Raw genomic sequence first — 20,298 nt, forward strand, 5'->3', positions numbered from 1 at the left:
GTATGTATGTATGTATGGATGTATGGATGTATGGATGTATGGATGTATGGATGGATGTATGGATGTATGGATGGATGTATGGATGTATGGATGTATGGATGGATGTATAGATGTATGTATGTATGTATGTATGTATGTATGTATGTATGTATGTATGTATGTATGTATGTATGTATGTATGTATGTATGTATGTATGGATAGATGGATGTATGGATGTATAGATGGATGTATGGATGTATAGATGTATGTATGGATGTATAGATGGATGGATGTATAGATGGATGGATGGATGGATGGATGGATGGATGGATGGAAAAGGCTGAACCATTTAAATCTGGCGGTGGTTCAAGCCACCTAGCCATGACTTGAGAAATTTTGCTCTTGTCTTGATTTTAGCCACCAATCAGACAATCTTCGCTTCATAATTTCTACCAGCATAAAATCTACTTTTCCTTTACTGTCCTTAAACCCTACACTACACAGAAATTCCCCCGAATGCAGAAATTATAACAGCTGTCACAGTAGCTAGTTGGTAGATACTGGACGTGAAATGTGATGCTCGTGTGTTTGCATTCAGCCCGCTGCATGTGGTTTCTTTTCTTTTTTAATATAAATTATTCAGCGGCAATAGAACTGCACTATTAATCTCGAATTATTTAACACCGCAAACTGGGAAGAAAATAGGCAGTGTGCCCACCCTGGCACTCTGGCAATTGGCAGTTATTTTAATGGTTGATCGCAAGAGATTGGTCACCCAATGGACACTGCGGCCTATTGCTGCCGTGCCGCGTGTCTGCCACAACGTTGTGATCGCCAATGCATGCAGCCCAGATGTCTCCCTGTACCAGGAGTCAGTTATAAGCCTTCCTCTCGTCAAAATCATCGGAGTCTAGAACGTTGGCGTTCCAACGGCAATGAACACACTGAACGCCCACAGTCTGTAGCTTCAGTGCTGCATTTCTGCTACAACGTTGTTAATGCCAACGCATGCAGAAATTCGTTTTTGGGCTCCGGAGTTCCCGGATTAGAACCCGACCGCGGCGGCTGCGATTTATGGGAGCAGAACGCTAAGGCGCCCGTGTGCTGTGTGATGTCAGTGCACGCTAAAGGTCCCCAGGTGGTCGAAATTATTCCGGAGCCCTCCACTACAGCCCATCTTTCTCACTTCCTTCTTTCACTCCCTCCTTTATTCCTTCCCTTACGGCGCGGTTCAGGTGTCCGCCGACAAATGAGACAGATACTGCGCCATTTCCTTTCCCCAACAACCAATCATAAATATAAAATAAATGGCGCAGTATCTGTCTCACATAACGGCTGACTCCAGAACCGAGCCGTGAGGGATGGTTTAAAAAAGGGAGTGAAAGAAGAGAAAAGGAGAGAGAGGTGCCGTAATGGCGGGCTCCGGAATAATTTCGACCAATTGCGGATCTTTAACGTTCACTGACATCGGACAGCACTCGGGCGCCTTAGCGTTTCACCTCCATAGAAATACGTCCGCCGCAGTCGGGTTCCAACTCGTGAACTCTGGATCAGTAGCCGAGCGCCCTGATCCAGAGTTCCCAGCAACGCATACAGCGCACATATGTGACTACCGCCATGTAGTTTAAAGCGAGGCTGGGGTGTCCACTTTCCCGGGGGGCTTGTTAAGCGCCTTTCCTTTCCAAGCAAATTAAAAATTTGTTGAAAAAGACATTGGTATTTGGGGAAAGAAATGGCGCAGTATTTGTCTCACATATCGGCTGACGCTTGAACCGCGCCGCAAGGGAAGAGAATAAAGAGGGTCTAAGAGAAGAAAGGAAGAAAGAGGTGCTACAGTGGAGGGCTGCGGAATTATTTTTGACCACCTTAGGATCTTTAACGTGCAGTGACATCGCACAGCACACGGGCGCCTTAGTGTTTCGCCTCCATTGAAACGTGGCCGCCGCGGTCTAGCCCAACATCGACCCGGAAGGAATACCTCACACCTACGCTGGAGCAACATGTCCTCGACAGCCAAAGACGCGCCAGGCAGACAATGGCGCCACCCCAGCCTAAACTCACACGCTAGCAATCCAGGGACTCGAGACGCCCACAAACCAACGCATGCGAACATACACACACTCAGAAAAATACACCCGTCCCAATACGATGACAGCTGTCCTTGGTGCGCTGACACACCAACCCTCAAACACATCACTCGGCACTGCAAACAACGACCAGCAGAGGGAAACTCACCCCTCCTCACACGCAACGAACTTGAAAGGTCGTGTGAGGCGCGAATCGCCCGGCAGGACCTGAGAAGCCAGCAAGTAACTTTGGACCAAGCCGAACAAGCCGCTAGAGTCAGTGGGGACCTGGAATAGAGGCTTCACTCGCAAGAACCTCAGTCTGCTCTTTCAATAAAATGTTTATTCATCCTTCTCCTCAACCAAAAAACTCAACATGGTGGTGGGAACTACAAAACCAAAACCGCCCCCCCCCCCAAAAAAAAAAGAAAACATCAGGCTATCTCCTCATACTATGAAACTGCCACGATTTCAAAGACTATAAAACGAGAAAAGATATCTTGACAGTTTTGGCCACCCGCCAGAATTAATCGCACTCCAGAAACCTAAGGCTATGGTGAGGGTGTCGGGTTTCAACACTTTCCTGCGGGACCCGTTCACCTGTCTTCTTGTCCCCAAAGGTTTTACTGCGCAGGAGGTTGATCTCTTATTTCTTGACTGTTTGTTCTTTCTTTCGTAAAGTATGTAAACAAGTTTCCCTGAGTGCCCGTAAACCTGTGTGTGCTTTCGTTGTGACAAATGTCAGCTTCCATCCTTCCTCATTTCTTCTCCGGCCAAACAGCGCTACCCTGCATCAAAACAACTGGCCATGCTACCAGGTCCGTAACAACCTGGCAGCGGTGAGATCCGAAGTCCGGCCGCCCCAACAACTGTTGGCAGCAGTGAAATGCTGCTGCCCGACTTATAACAACTGGTTATCAGCAGTGAGGTCCAAAGCCCTGGACTCCCCAACAACTGGTTGCGAGCGGCGGGATCCGAAGCCCGGCAGTCCCAACAACTGTGCATCTGCGATGAGAATCTGAAGCCATAAGCGACACCTAGATGGAAGCTACGGGACTGGCGGCGTCAGCCATATCTCGAAAGGTTGAGTGCGCGATGATTACACAGTGTTTAGCACAGGCAGATGTTAAGTGTGGGATTTTGGTTTTCTGGGGAATGAAAATTTGGCATTTTTGTTTTGATCGCTTCCAGCTGGAGCTTGTAATTTAATGGTGATTAGCGGCACAAGGTATGGTCCGCGATGGCTAAGTTCAAGGTAGAGGACCTCTTTGATATTCTAGAAGATCTGGGCATTCCAGTAGGCTTCACTAAAACAAGAGAAGCGATTTTGGACATTATGCGGGTGGAGGTGGTAACAGTCGAGGAAGCAGACGAGGCCTGGAAAGCGATTCTGGAGCGAAGGCACTGCGAGGAAAAAGATCAGGAAAGGCGAAACTTCGCGAGGAACGTGAGAGAGAATGGGAGGCGAAGTGTAACGTGATACGGGCTGGACTAGAGAAAATAGAGAAAGAACTAAAGAGAGTAAGAGAAAAGAAAGTTAAGTTGCAGAATTGGGAAAGAAGGACTGCCCGTTTGGAAAGTTTTCAAAAAAGAGAAGATTTCAGAAATTTCTTCTCAAAATTCGAGCAGATTTGCGCTAAGGAGGAGCTTGACCAGAGCTACTTGTCAATATTTTTGCTGGCCATTCTGCCATGTGATGTCAGTAGCCTATTAGCGCGCCTGTCCAGCGAGGAGGCCGACAACTATGAGACAGCGAAGAGCGCTCTGTACAAGTACCTTGGCATTCGTGGGCAATCTGACTCCAAAGTACGAAGTGAAAGAAGCGAGCAGCGCTCCCATCAGTGTGTCACCGACCGGCCTAGGAACCTCGCTTGGTCAGCTAGGCACACAGACGTTGCTGAGAGGAGTAACGAGATTGCAGCATTACGCCCAGTAAAGAACGCTAGTTTGGCAGTTGCAGGGGCAGCATTTGTCAGTTTAGAGGCAGACTCTCAAGTCCCAAGTGATGGAATCGGGGAGCGCTCCCATCTGTGTGCCAGCGGCCAGCCTAGGAACCCCGCTTGGTCATCTGGGGACACAACCGTTGCTCGGGGGATAACGGCAGGGAAAATTTAAACCCGGAAAGGAGCGCTAGTTCGGCGGCTGCAGAGGCAGCATTTGTCGATTCAAAGGCTGATGCTTTCTCTCATGGAAGAGAATAATGAGCTCACAGGCCGGTGCAGTGACGGAATCAAGGAAGACACTCCTTCGATGCGGCTAGCGAGCAATAGTAGCCCAGTACTGCGGACACTTTACTCCGGAGAGAGTGACCGTGAGCCACCTGAGTGCGCCGCTGAAACCCTAGGCCAGAACGCAATGTTAACCAAAGAGGGTGGTTCCGGTACAGTTGCGGGCCCGAGAGTTAGGGTTGTAGATTCGGGTAGCGGACCTCAGGAGAGCAAGGTGCTAGGCTCAGCGGAAAGTATAGCGGAGACGGAACAATCTGGGGCTACGACCTGCAGTGACTCATCGAAAGAACGAGCCGTTAGTTCGAATTCAAGAGGGAAATGCGGCTCGGTGCAGAGTCAATGAGCAGATGCTAAAAGGGAGGGCACCGCGAGAAAGGGAGGTGCGCAAGATCGAACCGCTAGGCCAGTTTCTGGATAGCGGGCGCGCTAGGAGAGCCAAGCTAGCCAAGCCAAGGGGCAGTCTCCAGAGAAAAGTACGTGCCGATAATATTGTAAGGATGAAGGCCGTTGAGCAATGTAATCGTCCGAGACTGCACCGCGGCACTCTAGATATGATCAGCGCCGCACGAATGCCAGGCTGACTAGACGGATTAGGACAAAGCGAAAGCCATCTGCCTCATTGTGGCGAGACTGCGGAAGTTCTTGCACGATGCGTGAAACTCGCAGTGGGCCACAAAGAAGCACGCACTGCTGCCTCGTGAAAAAATGCAGCAGAACGCGCGCCTGTCAAAAGGGGAAACGAAGGGTATTCCCGGACCGGGAGAGGAAGACAGGCAGGTATTACCTTCATACTCGCTCGTTCCCCCCTCGCATTCAACTTTTGAAGTGCTGTTCATGTGTTGGAGACACGGGGAAGAGGTACAGAAGGAAAGAATGTTGCGTGGCGTCTGGAGCTTTTACCGGCCACTTAGGACTCGGTTTTTGTTGTTATTATGGGGGGTTTATCGTCCCAAAGCGACTCAGGCTATGAGGGACACCGTAGTGAAGGGCTCCAGAAATTTCGACCACCTGGGGTTCTTCAACGTGCATTGACTTCGCACAGTACACGGGCCTCTAGAATTTCGCCTCCATCGAAATTCGGCCGCCCCGGCAGGGATCGCACCCGCGTCTTTCGGGCTTGCAGCCGAGCGCCATAACCACTCAGCTCCCGCGGCGCTTCGGTTTTTGTTGTGTCGCAGCTGCTAAAGCCACTGTCGGTCTGTGATCGCGTAGAGCGCGGCTGAAGATTAGAAAGTACCTTCCTTGAGTCAACACGGTTTTCACAGAAATCCGGAATAAATTCTTCTTTTATTTATACTCGTGTCGAAAGTTTTTTGAGGTTTGTTTGAGCTAAGTGTTTTGTGTTCTTTGTAAGGGACAGGAGCTCTGAAGCTACAGTGCCTTCTGAGCTGTAATTCTGTCAGCTTTGTTGTGTGGTCTGCTAGTAAGGTTACGTGAAGTATTTTGTTTCGCCTTATGTTTTAAGCTCTGCCAAGGATTGAAGTTTTACGCATTTGCGGCAGGTGCCATAGCGCAGGTGTTGCACACTTACGGTAGGTGTCGTATTGTTTGCTGTTATGGACAGAAAGGAAAACCGCATTGCGCTGGCTACAAATTGAGAATAGATTGGGGCAACATTGGATCTCTGTCGGACCTCCCGGTGCATTACACCCTGCCCGGGTGACGTCAGAAATCGTTCCCAGCTTGCCGACTAATTGAAAACCAATTATAAATTATTTCTCTTTTCTCTTCAAGTGTTACGCTTATGACACCTTTTTGGAGAGGTCTGAACGCCTGAACCTAGTATCCGGTTCATGCTTCGTGTCCGTTCGAGGATATTTGGTTTAAATTATTTCAGAGGAAATTTGAGAGGGAATTGTTCTAGCAGTGCAATCAGTTTTGATTTTTGTAATGTTCTGGCGGAACGAGTAGGCTACAGACGGCGCTAGTTTTTGTTGTGTTTGGCTTGGCGCTTGTGGTTGCGTTTGCCTCGCCTCGCGGAGAAATTCCCAGAGCTGGACACCCCAATGAGGAGGGACTTGAGACACCAGGATGAGAAGAGGCCTGGAGGACTGCGGAACAAGAGCCTATTCTCGCACGTCCACTCAGCCGAGCTGCGTAGGAGCAGCTCATCTACCGGACGTATTGTCTGGCGGCCGGGGTGCTGTTAGGAACGGGATGCGCACCAGTCGAAGAGGATTAAGGCGAAGATTTCATCGACCGGGATGACCACGTGGTAGCGGCAATTTTGACAGTTCGTTTACCCCACCAGCACCCCATGAAAAAAAGATGTGCTACGAACCCGCCTACGGAATACTTCACACGCTCTACAGGAAGGGGGGAGATGACCTTCCCTTTGTCTGTTTCCTCTCAAGAAGCGGCCGACGGTGGGCAGACGACAGGGGAGAGAGCATCCGCGCCTTCCCGAAATTAACCGTGACTGACAGCTTCGGACGAAGTAGCAGCGGACCTCCGAATGCTCCTCGCCCATTCCCACGGGGCTCCGCGTGCTGTGTGCGGGGACTCTTTCGATTTGTGCCTTGTGTTCAATGGGCTACCACCTAGTGAAAAGGGCGGAGCCTAAGTGTATTTAACGAGCGCCCTGAGTAGGAACGAACGCTCTGGGCCTTGGCGATAATGCTCATCCAGTTGGTCGACGCTATGAATTCTTATTTCTTGACAGTTTCTTCTTTATTTCGTAAAATATGTGAATAAGTTTCCTTAAGTGCCCGTAAACCAGCTTGTGCTTTTCGTTTTCCCACGCTTCAAGTTCCATATTTCTTCAACAAGAAGGGTCGGACAAGCTACCTAACGGAGCCTGGGTTCCAGTGAACCGCTGCGCCATTGCAAATTGGGTATATATACGCCTTACAGTGTATATTATAGGGCCCGTGTAGTTGGGTGCAAGGCTGCTAATGTACACGTGCTGATAATTAGAACAGCTATTGAACTTCCAGCGCGTGCTATAAAACTGCCAGACTCCATGCAGCTGGCCCTTAGTGCCGAGCAATACCAACCACGAGCATGTCCCCTGCGCCTAAAATGCCCCAAACTCTTGTGTGGGTGATGTGTAAACACGGGCCAGCGAGCACGCGCCACTTGATCGATGAGCAGCGATAAAGCAAAAGTGAGCCTCTAGAAACTATTCCCTAAGATATTTTCATCAGTGCTACTACGAATCAGAGGGCAATTCCGCCTTTGTTATCAGTGCAGGAATGCCTTTAACAGCTACATTTCGAACTACCTCTTTCCGTCACCGTTCCGTCCACCAAGGCTACAGGGCAACCAAAGGCGCCCCAGTGGGGATAAGAGGAGTTTTAAGAATTCTCGTCTCGCGTGTTGTTGTTGGAAGTAAAACTTCAAGCATCGTCAAGTGAAGCAGTACTAGCAGCGAACGAATTTTTTTCTAAAATGATACCTACAGTAACGACATTGTGAATGCACAAGATTGCTAGTCTGGGAGAGTTTTTACCCGAAGGATTGCCGCCACAGCTCAGTACACAGCCGTGCAAACACATATCGTGGAGGTGGCGCCACATGGCGCCCCTTATCCGCCATGTGGCCGAAAATCGGGTATCTCATGACGTTACTTGTTTTCCTGTGGCACAGCTTAGTCAGTGCACACACATGATTAAAGTAAGCTTGCTCAAAAATTGTGCTGTTTATGGCAACACAAGATGGGTCAGCATTCATGGGTTCCTGCAGTGGAATAATCTAGGCGTAGCTTGAATTAGACCACTAATTTTTATGAACAATGCCCTGCACGCGTTATCCCAACGACGCTGAAGTAGTAAAGTCTGCGTTGACGGCCTTTCAGTGTAAGACGAGGCTGAGTGGTCAGGCTCAGATTTTGCGTTTTCCCTCTTTAATAACCTCCTATTTCTCAAATAAATGCATTATTGAGTTAAAAGACGTCACTAATTCTCAGAAGATATCTCTTTGTCATCTTCAGTTTTTCGCCCTTTCTTTAGGACCCAAGAATTTGAATCCAACTATGTGTCTTATTTACTCGACGTAGGGAGATGCTCTAGAGATGGAGATGGAAATATTTCGTTATATAGCCTTATAGCATGATTTACGGCGTTGAAACTAGCTAAGGTATTAGACGATGCTTGATTCAAGCCTTGTAATAAGGTTTCAATGACCTTCGAGGACCACAAGACGAAGAGTGCAGGTATAGAGACGCGGGAGGTCTGTAGTGGTCGTGGTTTGGTGAAACACCTGGTGTTTGTCCCATACATGAACTACCTTCTACGAATTTATCAAGGAGGGATAATCTACTTGGCAGAGCATCTACGCCCATATTTCTCCTTATCTGTCCCGAAGCACACCGCTCCAGCGCTCTAGACAAGCCTGTTCACCTCTGTATATTGCGGGCTAGTGACTGTCTCTTGCATCGTTCTTCAATGACCAGAATATTTTTTTTTTTCAGAAAAAAACCAGCACGTTCCTAAAATAAATAAATTTTGCGACCGGAAGAGCCAATAAAATGTGACATGCAACAACTACTTGACCTGAGGTTTATCTGTAGCAAAGTTTTCAATGAAAAACTGTTAACCCTAAAATTCCTACAAAGATATATATTTTCCAAAAGCATTACGTGCATAGTTTATATGAAAAGAGGGAGTCATACCAGAAAGTACCACCCTCCGTGAAGCACTGTACTGGCGTGCCCCACTATGCGCCAGGAGTCGAAGTGACGCGGCAATTGTCACGTGTGCGTAGTTAACGAGGTATGGCCTAGACCTTTGGCCATTTTATTTTGGTTCGTTTTCGTTGAGCAGCACGTTAGTTTCCTGAATGCTTTGGAACACTCCTGGGTAAGTGTCCTCTAAAAAGAACAAGAACGCAATAATATCTGTTTGTTTATGATATGCGTGACTGTCATCTAACTTTTTAATCACTCTTAAAATAACCTCTGCTTTTTCAGGATGCTCCGTGTAAACCCAATACCAGCTTCACCGGGGACTTCGTGAAAGGTATTTTCTGGTGTGGTAAAAATCTTTTTCGCACCGAGTCACTGGAGGGATTCAAGTCTCTGGTAAGATGAAATGATTTTTTGTGACATCTTTAATGAAACTGCTGAAAATCACCAAAGTCGAACACCAGGGCGAGATAAAACAATTGATTATAGTTAGTAAAGTATAATATCTACTTTGCCACGAGAAATACCCTTGCTAAATTGAAATCTATATATTAGTGAGAATGGTGGAAATACCGCTATTCGACAAAAGTTACAGTTCACATAATTGGCGAACAGGTCCATCCCGGGTGCACCTGAGACACCACTTTAAGCAGAGCAGTCGGATGGATTGTCTCCGCCGCATAAAACAAATGCTGTTGCGGAAACATTACCTTATTTTTCCCGAGGAAGAAAGAACGACATTTATTTGTTGATTTTACAATAATATTTCAAACGTTTCCAACCCTGAAGCTCAGTTATCGCTCCAAAAGTCTACAACACAAGTTCGCATGCGGCCAGGGAACTTTAATCCCTTCACTTCAAGAAGCGTACACTTTTTACTGTTGCTATTTTTCGGCATTTTCGTACCGCTATAGATTTCATTTGTAAAACGTACCGACCTCTAAGGCATGGTATGGTCGTATGAGAAAGTGGTGCAGTTTAGGGCACTGAAACAAGAAATAATCATTAGGAGGTGACTATGAGTGATAGTTACTAGGGTTAAGAGTTATTGGAAAATACCTACATATTCAAATTTCGCTGATGACGTTAGTTACCTTGCTAAGTCACTCAGGAGATGAATTGCAAAGCATGATCAATGAGTTAGGCAGAGCAGAACGGTAGGTCTAAAAGCGAGCATGCATAAAAGCAAAGAAATGTTCAACGGTCTAGCAAGGGAACAGCATTTCAACACCGGTGGCGAGGAGCTGGAAGTGGTAAAGGAGTATGTCTACTCAGGGCAGATAGTTACTTCAGATCCGGATTGCGGGAGCGAAATAAATAGAAGAATAAGAATGGTGTGGAGTGCACCTGGCGCGTTCTCTTAGATCATGAATGGCAGTTTGCCAATATCCAAGCGGAAATTTGGGCAAATAAAAAATCATTCACATCCGTATTTGCTAGCGCTTGTTTCGACACGAGGACAGAGTAACACATTCGCGCAGCACAGATACTACTCTTCAACTGCCCGTTATTGAACAAAGACATTGCTTATAAATATTCTCATGGTTAAGAAAACCACACACGCGCAGTAGTAGTGCCATGCTTCAGGAAATGTAGCTCTTGTTTCCAAAGCTACTAAAGCTACTAGTTGCAGATAAGAAGGGTGGTTTTGTGGTGATATCGAACCGTTTGTACGGAGAAAAGGAGCCGCCACGATGGCTGAGTGGTTGGGGCGCTCGGCTGCTGGCCCAAAAGACGCGTGTCCGATCCCGGCAGCAGCGGTCGAATGTCGATGGAGGCGATATTCTAGAGGCCTGTGTACTGTGCGTTGCCAGTGCACGTTAAAGAACCCCAGGTGGTCGATATTTCCGGAGCCCTTCACTAAGACGCCTCTCATAGCCTGAGTCGCTTTGTGACGTTAAGGCCCGCATAAATCAAACGAAACCGAAGGAAAGGCAAAAATGGCAATATCTAAGAATTTCGGTGCTCCAACTATAACGAGCCAGGGAGCAAAAACACAGGCTTTAAGGTCGTGTAAAGTGAGTGGACTGGACAATTTCAGCAACAAATAGGTGCCAGTAAGGAAATGTCGCTCAGCTTTTCTTTACGGTAGAAACACATGAAGATGATCTACCGCTGAGAACGATTATATCGAAGAAAGGGTGGTGACATGACGCGCTTTACAGACTCCTGCAAGAGAAATTAGGTCTCTTCAAAGTCGAGGACCTTTTTTTGTTCGTAACTCTAATGAGGTATTGGACCATTTTAAGAATCACGAGGAATCGTCACAGTTAAACTACGCCTTTTCTATGCATGTAGTAGACGTGGATTACGCAATACCACAGGAGGAAATGACGATTGCCTTCCGCGACGTGAACACTTTGTCTTTTCAGAATACTATTGGCGTATTCATTGGTTTTTGTATCGCCCCAGCACTTAGTGAAATTTTTTTACCCTGATGTGATCAGCGTATTATTCCGAGGATAAACAGTGACAATGTAAAACGCATCTTCAGATATGTTGATGACAATCTTCTAGGAATGAACCTAACAATGCCTAACAAAAGAGACCATTCCGGGGAAATGTACTTGATGTGTTTTATTCCTGTAGCCAGGGTCTAATCTTCACAACAGAAATGCCAAGCAACGATAGACTGCAGTTCCTCGACATATGCTTCAAATATGAAAGGACACGCGTTTGCTGGTTATATCAGCCGAGAACAAAAAAATTCTGCGAGCACTTAAATCTGCTCACCTGTAGGAATGCGAAACAATGGAACTTTCTAGAACGCGGGTTTTTTCCACGGCGCATAAATCCATATCATTTTTTATGTTTTTATTATTTGTTTGATTTTATTCTTGTTTGTTTTATTAATTATTTTTGTTTGCTTTTATTTAGATTTTTTACTATGTTAAACATTATTATTTAATTCACTATTACTTTGAAATTTTGATTTTATTTTTATTTTCACTTTTTATTTTTTATTTCATGTTTTTACAAATTGTCAATTGTTAACTACTTCATTAATTAATAAGCACCCATTACTTTGTAATTGGTAATATATGGGTAATAGCAATTATGCTATTGATGACATCATAGTGTGACAGTATTCGCCGACGGACGGACGAACAACGACGAGCCATTAAAGGCTTTCTCCTTAAAAGAAACCCTCAGCTATTAATCAGCACATTTCAAAATGGTAAGTTGAGGCATTGCCTTGAATTCCGTCCGCGCTGCTCTGAACAACTGGTGCCAGCTCTGCATCACTGAAAGCGTCGCTTTGCAAAAACTTCGCCTAGTGGACGCCGGATTTCCTGAGGAAACCACAACATCTGTGGCAGAAAAGCTACTAAAAGGAGTGAGAATTGCGCAGCGACCAAAATGGCCAAGATCCACGCCGACGAACTCGACTCGTGGCCATGCCATATGTGTGCAATGTGTCGCACCGTCTAAAGAAGACGGGGAAAGTGCGAGGTTGATTTTGTGTTCACTGCCCCGAAAGAGCTTGTCCGCGTGTGCCCACTCGTGAACGGCGCGGAAAGAAAGGGAAGTTGCACTACAAGCAACAAAACGCAGTTCGTCCCTTGTAAAGTCGGTGCCGTGTACAGAATTCCGCTCACTTGTGGCAAGTATATATATTGGGGAGTCTGGTCGATGCCTAAATGATCGGCTTATAGAGCAACACTTGGCAGCGGGATCCTTATCGGCTGGGCGGAATCTCGTTGATCACTGCAAATAGTGTTTTATCGAACGGTATCTTGACCACCCTGACCTTATACATTGCGCTCTTTCAGGAAACGAGCGCGCTATTCGAGATGAATTCTCAGAGTGGGAAATTTTAAAAGCCGTATGTATTGATATCCAAGAACCAGATTGTCTCTGCACTCCTTCTGTCTATCTCTTTAAAAAGAGATATTGCTTCTGTAGCGTGGCATTAGTACTGTTCGTGTGTGATTTTCTACACCCTCAGTAGATTTATAAGTCATGTGTTTGTTCAATAAACGACAGTTTAAAACTATAGCGTCTATCCTGTGCGTTTATGTTACTCTGCCCGCGTGTCGAAACATGCCCTAGCAAATATTATGTGAATTAACCAATATCCCTCAAGCGAAAAGTATACAACAGCTGTGCTTCGCCAGTACTCACCTAGGGGGCAAAAACATGGAGGCTAACGGAAAGGGTACAGCTCAACCCAAGGACCACGTAGCGAGCCATGAAAAGAAAAATGATAGGTGTTACGTTAAGAGACTGGGATCGGGGAGAGTGGGTGAGGGAACAAACACGGATTAGTGACATTGTAGCAAAAATCAACAGAGAGAAATTGGCTCGGGCAAGACATGTAATGCGAAGGAAAGATAACCACTGGTGCTTAAGAGTAACGGAGTGGATTCCAACAGACAGGAAGCATATCAGGGATCTGCAGAAAGTTGGGTGGGCGGATGAGATTAAGAAGTTTGTGGACCTACGGTGGGCACAGCTGGCAAAGGACAGGGCTTCTTGGAGAGTCATGGGAGAGACCCTTGTCCTGCAGTGGGCGTTTTCAGGCTGATAATGATGGTGATGGGTAAGAAGTTGTGTGCGCCTACAGAAGGTTATCATCGTAATAGTGACGTTATTGTAGAGCGGCTTTACATCGAGGAGAAATATTTGTCTGATGGGTGGTGTTTGCAACTAGCCGTATATTAGGGTATGACCAGTTTAGCCTGGTAAACCACACAATATTGTATGGTCTGTGAGCACCTGTGCCGCCTTTCAGTCGCCTCTGTTCATGTCAGGCTTTGGTAAGCCTGATGCTTTTTCGGTTAGTTTCATCACGCACCTCTATAAAACGAGGCGCATAATGAGGCGGTATTATTTCTTATAATAAATTGAAGACATTAGTAAAGGTATGCGCGTTCCACCGTCGTATAATAAAAAGCCGATGTGCTCACGATACGCCAAGGTAGATATCTCATCACTCCTTAACCGCATTCTGAAGACAATAAAAAAGTCTTCTGTTTTGTGCATGAAGGTACAGCTTTAGGTTTTGTAGTGTATAAATAAGTGAAGAGCATGAACTGGTAGCTATCTTTTGGACAACCAATTCTTTTAGCTCTAAGAGACAAGTATTTCTTTAAACATCAGAGAACCGAGGCCGAAGCCGACGCCCAAAGTGATGCAGGAATTTCACAAAATATTCAATAACAGTTAAACAAACGGTATTCAGTAGAAAATACGTCCCTCATCCCTGCGCTTCAAATAAAGCCCCGATCCTATGCCAGCGCCAATACAGCAGCTTGATTTACCGGCGCTATAAATTTTCTATGCTTTTCTCTCTCTCTAGGTGTCGAATACAATGATAATCCCCATCGAAAACAGCTCAATAAAATATGGCCCGAAAAATTGTGGCAATAGTAGAAAACTGAGTGCCGATGCGGCAAAGATGTTGACTACGGTCGTGCCATCTTACCATTCTGAATGTGATGGCGCATACGGTGATATCCATTGTCAGATAACAGGCCCTTCTATTTTAACTGCTCGCGAGTTGACCACATCTCTGGACAGGGCCGAAGCCCTTCAACTTCGATCTGTTACCGCTATACTGGCTCCGTCGATATACGCCACTCTTCTTCGCTGTCTGAACCACACTTCTCAAGCCACGGCGCCCAGGCTCCTCTCATCAACCGCTCGTCGTCACCCGTAGCGCCGTCGCTCTCCATCGCCTGACCAAGACGCCAATCGTGCGTGCTCTGCCTCGTATGCCCGACATCATTGGGAAAACTAATAGGTGCAGCGTCTGGAGGTGACGCTGCTCTCACGACCCGCTCCGAAAATCCTCCCTGTCAGACGCTACTTGATCGATGTGCGCGTGGATCGTGTGCTTGTCATTGCCTTGATCGTTACCGGAGCGCAGGTGTCAGTGATGTCCTCCCTACTTCAGCGCCGCTTGCAAAAAGTGCTCACGTTTGCCTCTTGTAAGGAAGCGGCGAACACAGCGGCTGGCGAAGACACTAGGGCCACGACACGAGACACGAGAAGAGGTGGAAGAGAAGTGAGACGAGGTTGAGCGCGGGCGGGGGGGGGGGGGGGACGCGGTCGGCTACTCACGTGGACCATATCTGCTGGCTCTTCGAGTTCCCAGGCTTGGGCCTCAGCCGCCGAATTCCGAGCTACAAGACCTGAACAGCCCGCTGTCGACAGGCTGAGCCACGAGACCCAGGCGTCGCTGCTTCCTGCCTTCACCATGGCTGGGAGCCCATGAACGGGGGCCGCCTACATCGCCCCGCTGCTTTCCTGTGCTGCCTGATCTGGGGTCACGCCCGTGTTCCACAGGTGTGACAGGTTCCTGCGGCAGTTGAGTCCTGACATGGAAACTGCCATCCATCCTGCGCTTCTATCAGGGCATCGACCGGAGCCCACTGACTGTGCCGACACCACGCCACGCCTCCTCGCCCGATGCACCATCTACCTTACTCATACGTGAAACGCTGAATCTTTCACGGAACGTTGAGCGCTGAGTGAACCTTTCCTTTTATTGCGAAAACAATACTACGCCAGGTCTTATCGCCCGTCGCATATGCCGTACGCCAGAGCCGGCGCTGCGCATGACATGTGGTGTAACGTCAGCTCTCTCCGTTGCTATAACGACGCGTGACGTCAGCTTCCTCCCCGCCGCAGCTAGAAGAGAGCCGCTCGTCGCGTGTGCCGTCGCCCCTTGAGCCGGTGCCGCGCCTAGCATGTAGTCTCTCCATTGATATGACGACCTCCTCGCCTTGTGCTCCCTCCGTGCCCGCTTCACTGGGATATATAGAGGTGCGCTACACGTTGGTTGATAAGTCTTGCCATGGAAGTTACCGACGAAGATTCTATACCTGAATCTAGTTGCTCTACTACTTCGGAACAGTTAAACACTAAGCTTGCTCCCCACCGCAGCTGGAAGGGAGCCACTCGTTCCGTGTGCCGTGGCCCCCGAGCCGTCGCCGCGCCTAACAGGTGGTCTCTCCGTTGATATGACGACCTCCTCGCCTTGTGCTCCCTCCGTGCCGGCTTCACTGGGATATATAGCGGTGCGCTACGCGTTGGTTCGCCATTCTCGCCATGGAACCTACCGACGGAGATTCTATACGTGAATCTAGTTGCTCTACTATTTCGGGACCGTTAAACACTAAGCTTGCTCCCCACCGCAGCTAGAAGGAAGCCACTCGTTCCGTGTGCCGTGGCCCCCGAGCCGTCGCCGCACCTAGCAGGTGGTCTCTCCATTGATATGACGACCTCCTCGCCTTGTGCTCCTTCCGTGCCGGTTTCACTGGGATATACAGAGGTGCGCAACGCGTTGGTTCGCCATTCTCGCCATGGAAGTTACCGACGGAGATTCTATACCTGAATCTAGTTACTCTACTACTTCGGGACAGTTAAACACCAAGCTTGCTCCCCACCGCAACTAGAAAGGAGCCACTCGTTCCGTGTGCCGTGGCCCCCGAGCCGTCGCCGCGCCTAGCAGGTGGTCTCTCCGTTGATATAACGACCTCCTCGCCTTGTGCTCCCTCCGTGCCGGCTTCACTGGGATTTATAGAGGTGCGCTACGCGTTGGTTCACCATTCTCGCCATGGAAGTTACCGACGGAGATTCTATACCTGAATCTAGTTGCTCTACTACTTCGGAACAGTTAAACACTAAGCTTGCTCCCCACCGCAGCTAGAAGGGAGCCACTCGTTCCGTGTGCCGTGGCCCCCGAGCCGTCGCCGCGCCTAGCAGGTGGTCTCTCCGTTGATATGACGACCTCCTCGCCTCGTGCTCCCTCCGTGCCGGTTTCACTGGGATATATAGAGGTGCGCTACGCGTTGGTTCGCCATTCTCGCCATGGAAGTTACCGACGGAGATTCTATACCTGAATCTAGTTGCTCTACTACTTCGGAACAGTTAAACACTAAGCTTGCTCCCCACCGCAGCTAGAAGGGAGCCACTCGTTCCGTGTGCCGTGGCCCCCGAGCCGTCGCCGCGCCTAGCAGGTGGTCTCTCCGTTGATATGACGACCTCCTCGCCTCGTGCTCCCTCCGTGCCGGTTTCACTGGGATATATAGAGGTGCGCTACGCGTTGGTTCGCCATTCTCGCCATGGAAGTTACCGACGGAGATTCTATACCTGAATCTAGTTGCTCTACTACTTCGGGACAGTTAAACACCAAGATTGCTCCCCACCGCAGCTAGAAGGGAGCCACTCGTTCCGTGTGCCGTGGCCCCCGAGCCGTCGCCGCGCCTAGCAGGTGGTCTCTCCGTTGATATGACGACCTCCTCGCCTCGTGCTCCCTCCGTGCCGGTTTCACTGGGATATATAGAGGTGCGCTACGCGTTGGTTCGCCATTCTCGCCATGGAAGTTACCGACGGAGATTCTATACCTGAATCTAGTTGCTCTACTACTTCGGGACAGTTAAACACTAAGCTTGCTCCCCACCGCAGCTAGAAGGGAGCCACTCGTTCCGTGTGCCGTGGCCCCCGAGCCGTCGCCGCGCCTAGCAGGTGGTCTCTCCGTTGATATGACGACCTCCTCGCCTCGTGCTCCCTCCGTGCCGGTTTCACTGGGATATATAGAGGTGCGCTACGCGTTGGTTCGCCATTCTCGCCATGGAAGTTACCGACGGAGATTCTATACCTGAATCTAGTTGCTCTACTACTTCGGGACAGTTAAACACCAAGATTGCTCCCCACCGCAGCTAGAAGGGAGCCACTCGTTCCGTGTGCCGTGGCCCCCGAGCCGTCGCCGCGCCTAGCAGGTGGTCTCTCCGTTGATATGACGACCTCCTCGCCTCGTGCTCCCTCCGTGCCGGTTTCACTGGGATATATAGAGGTGCGCTACGCGTTGGTTCGCCATTCTCGCCATGGAAGTTACCGACGGAGATTCTATACCTGAATCTAGTTGCTCTACTACTTCGGAACAGTTAAACACTAAGCTTGCTCCCCACCGCAGCTAGAAGGGAGCCACTCGTTCCGTGTGCCGTGGCCCCCGAGCCGTCGCCGCGCCTAGCAGGTGGTCTCTCCGTTGATATGACGACCTCCTCGCCTCGTGCTCCCTCCGTGCCGGTTTCACTGGGATATATAGAGGTGCGCTACGCGTTGGTTCGCCATTCTCGCCATGGAAGTTACCGACGGAGATTCTATACCTGAATCTAGTTGCTCTACTACTTCGGGACAGTTAAACACCAAGATTGCTCCCCACCGCAGCTAGAAGGGAGCCACTCGTTCCGTGTGCCGTGGCCCCCGAGCCGTCGCCGCGCCTAACAGGTGGTCTCTCCGTTGATATGGCCACCTCCTCGCCTTGTGCTCCCCCCGTGCCGGCTTCACTGGGATATATAGCGGTGCTGTACACGTTGGTGGATCAGTTTTGCCATGGACGTTTAAGACGAAGAGTCCATATCTGACTCTAGTTGCTCTACTGCTTCGGAACAGTTAAATTGTAAGGCGAAAGCTAAGCAAGCTTTCGCAACTCGACCAGGTTTAACCAGAGCTTAACCACATCATATTTTTTTCCTCAACCTCTCCTTTGCCTTCCGCGAGTGTTGTTTTGGTTTGTCTGCTTTCCTGTTGACGTGTTCGTGAATCCTTTCCTCTCAAGGCTTAAGTTAGCATGTTTATCCCACATCCCATCTGGTCTATTTATTTCTTATAGGGTTTAACGTGCAGTAATCTTAACTTGCAGTTTTTCGCCGCATATTTCCTCCGCCGTTGTCCATGCGGCCGAGAGCGAAGCATCTGCCGTAGTCGGCACGTGTACTGCCCCTGTGACCATCGCGGGACGCTATTATTCAGTTTTATTTGCTGCCCTTGCCTATTGCCATCAAGACTTCCTCGGTTTCACTTCCGCTCAGGCCGTTCTGCCATCATCAATTGCAAATGCCGTCCACCTCAACCTACTTCTTGTGCTAGAACCCACCGACCTCACTGTTCCCCGCCTGTGTACTGCTGATTTTCTCCTGGCACCTGAAGCCTCGACCAACATTTCTGTGTCCTGTCCAGCGTGCCACTGACGGTGACTACATCGTTTCTCCTATTAAGGACATTCTCGTGGCAAAAGATTTGGGTCTTCCGCATACAGTCATCAGAATTTTCAAGAGCCATATGTAGTCATGGCCAAAAGTCTTCAAGGCCAAGGGCTTTTCGCTTCAGCCGCAAAAGAGAGCCATTACGGCACTATTAAGAACCTAATGACCTTTAAATGCTAGTAGAAGGTTTCTGCTTGCTGAAGAAAAGCTTCCTGCTTCACTCGTGTCTTCAATGAGCCGCTACACGGAGCATTCTAGGAACATTCCTTTCGCTGGAGCTGAACGCTGTGGCCTTAAAACTTTTCACCAAGACTGTACCTTCCAGTCCTGAACTCTGCTGCGTCCAGCTGCGTAACCAAGGTATTGTAGTCGCGACCCTTAGCCCAACATACGTATGCCACATCTCAGCTCTTACCACGGCCATCCCATCCTCTTCTAGTCGCCTATCGTCTACTGCAGCCGTGCCAGCTGACGAGTACTCGAAAATGAAATCTCCCGACCTGTCGCCTGCCTAAGCTCACAATCTTCGACGTGTTTTGGAGTGTTTGATTTGATGACCACCAATTGGACCGAACGTCCGTTTTTAAGTGTAGAATAAACACGGGCGACTGCTCCCTTTTTCATCGACAACCGTACAGGGTCTCCAGTGCCGAACGGACCGTCATCGAACAGGAAGTCGACAAGATGCCCAGCAAGGGCATTGTTGAGCTCACCTCAAGTCCGTGGGCTTCTCCTGTGGTCTTAGTAAAAACTAAGGCTGGACATGGCGCTTTTGCGTTGATGACCGCCACCTCAACCGAATCACAAATAAAGACGTCTATCCAGAAACTTTCAGAGACTCTTATTAGACGTAAAGCAGAAGTTGGTCATGCAAGCAGCAGCAGAAGAGCATTATTACCAGCTGTTTAAAACACTGTCCGCGACTTCTCGTGTCATCAAAAATACAGGTACTTTTGTGTGCACAACTGCCCATGCCTTCATCATGTCATTCCGCTCCAGCGCCTGTGTGAAAAATTTTTCCCTAAACAAAGTAGTTTCTTTTCTTAGATTGGTCCTAATTCATTTTACTATGCACTAGGTACTTTGTATTTGCTGTTCCAGACTAAACACTATATATACAAATGATCAAGTACCCTTGCGATTTGGTCCTATATAAACTAAAAACTTGTTGTCATTAATATGTTCTTGCAAATTCTGATCGAAATACAGCTGACATTGCTAGGTATTATTTTCAAAAATCTGATGACAATGATTAAGGAAGCTAGCCAGATAGGTTGCATGCAAGCGCAGGCACCCTTGTACAAAAACAGTACCATTTAGTGAGTGTCTTCTTTCCAGATAGAATTTTATGTTCCAAACATGTTCTAACTAGGGCAAAAAATTATCCTTCTATTCTGCGTAAAGA

General features: G+C 48.4%; 1 protein-coding gene across 1 annotated transcript in view; it reads left to right on the forward strand.

Moving 5' to 3' along the window:
• The window catches only part of LOC144107084 (uncharacterized), a 331,526-nt gene that overhangs the window by 264,459 nt on the left and 46,769 nt on the right, over positions 1 to 20,298 (forward strand). Inside the window, exon 11 of the mRNA XM_077640067.1 lies at positions 9,184 to 9,294. Coding sequence (XP_077496193.1) covers positions 9,184 to 9,294 — 111 coding nt within the window. The remainder of the gene's footprint in view (positions 1 to 9,183; positions 9,295 to 20,298) is intronic.

This window comes from Amblyomma americanum, chromosome 10, assembly GCF_052857255.1.
Source record: "Amblyomma americanum isolate KBUSLIRL-KWMA chromosome 10, ASM5285725v1, whole genome shotgun sequence".
Classification (NCBI taxonomy): Eukaryota; Metazoa; Arthropoda; class Arachnida; order Ixodida; family Ixodidae; genus Amblyomma; species Amblyomma americanum.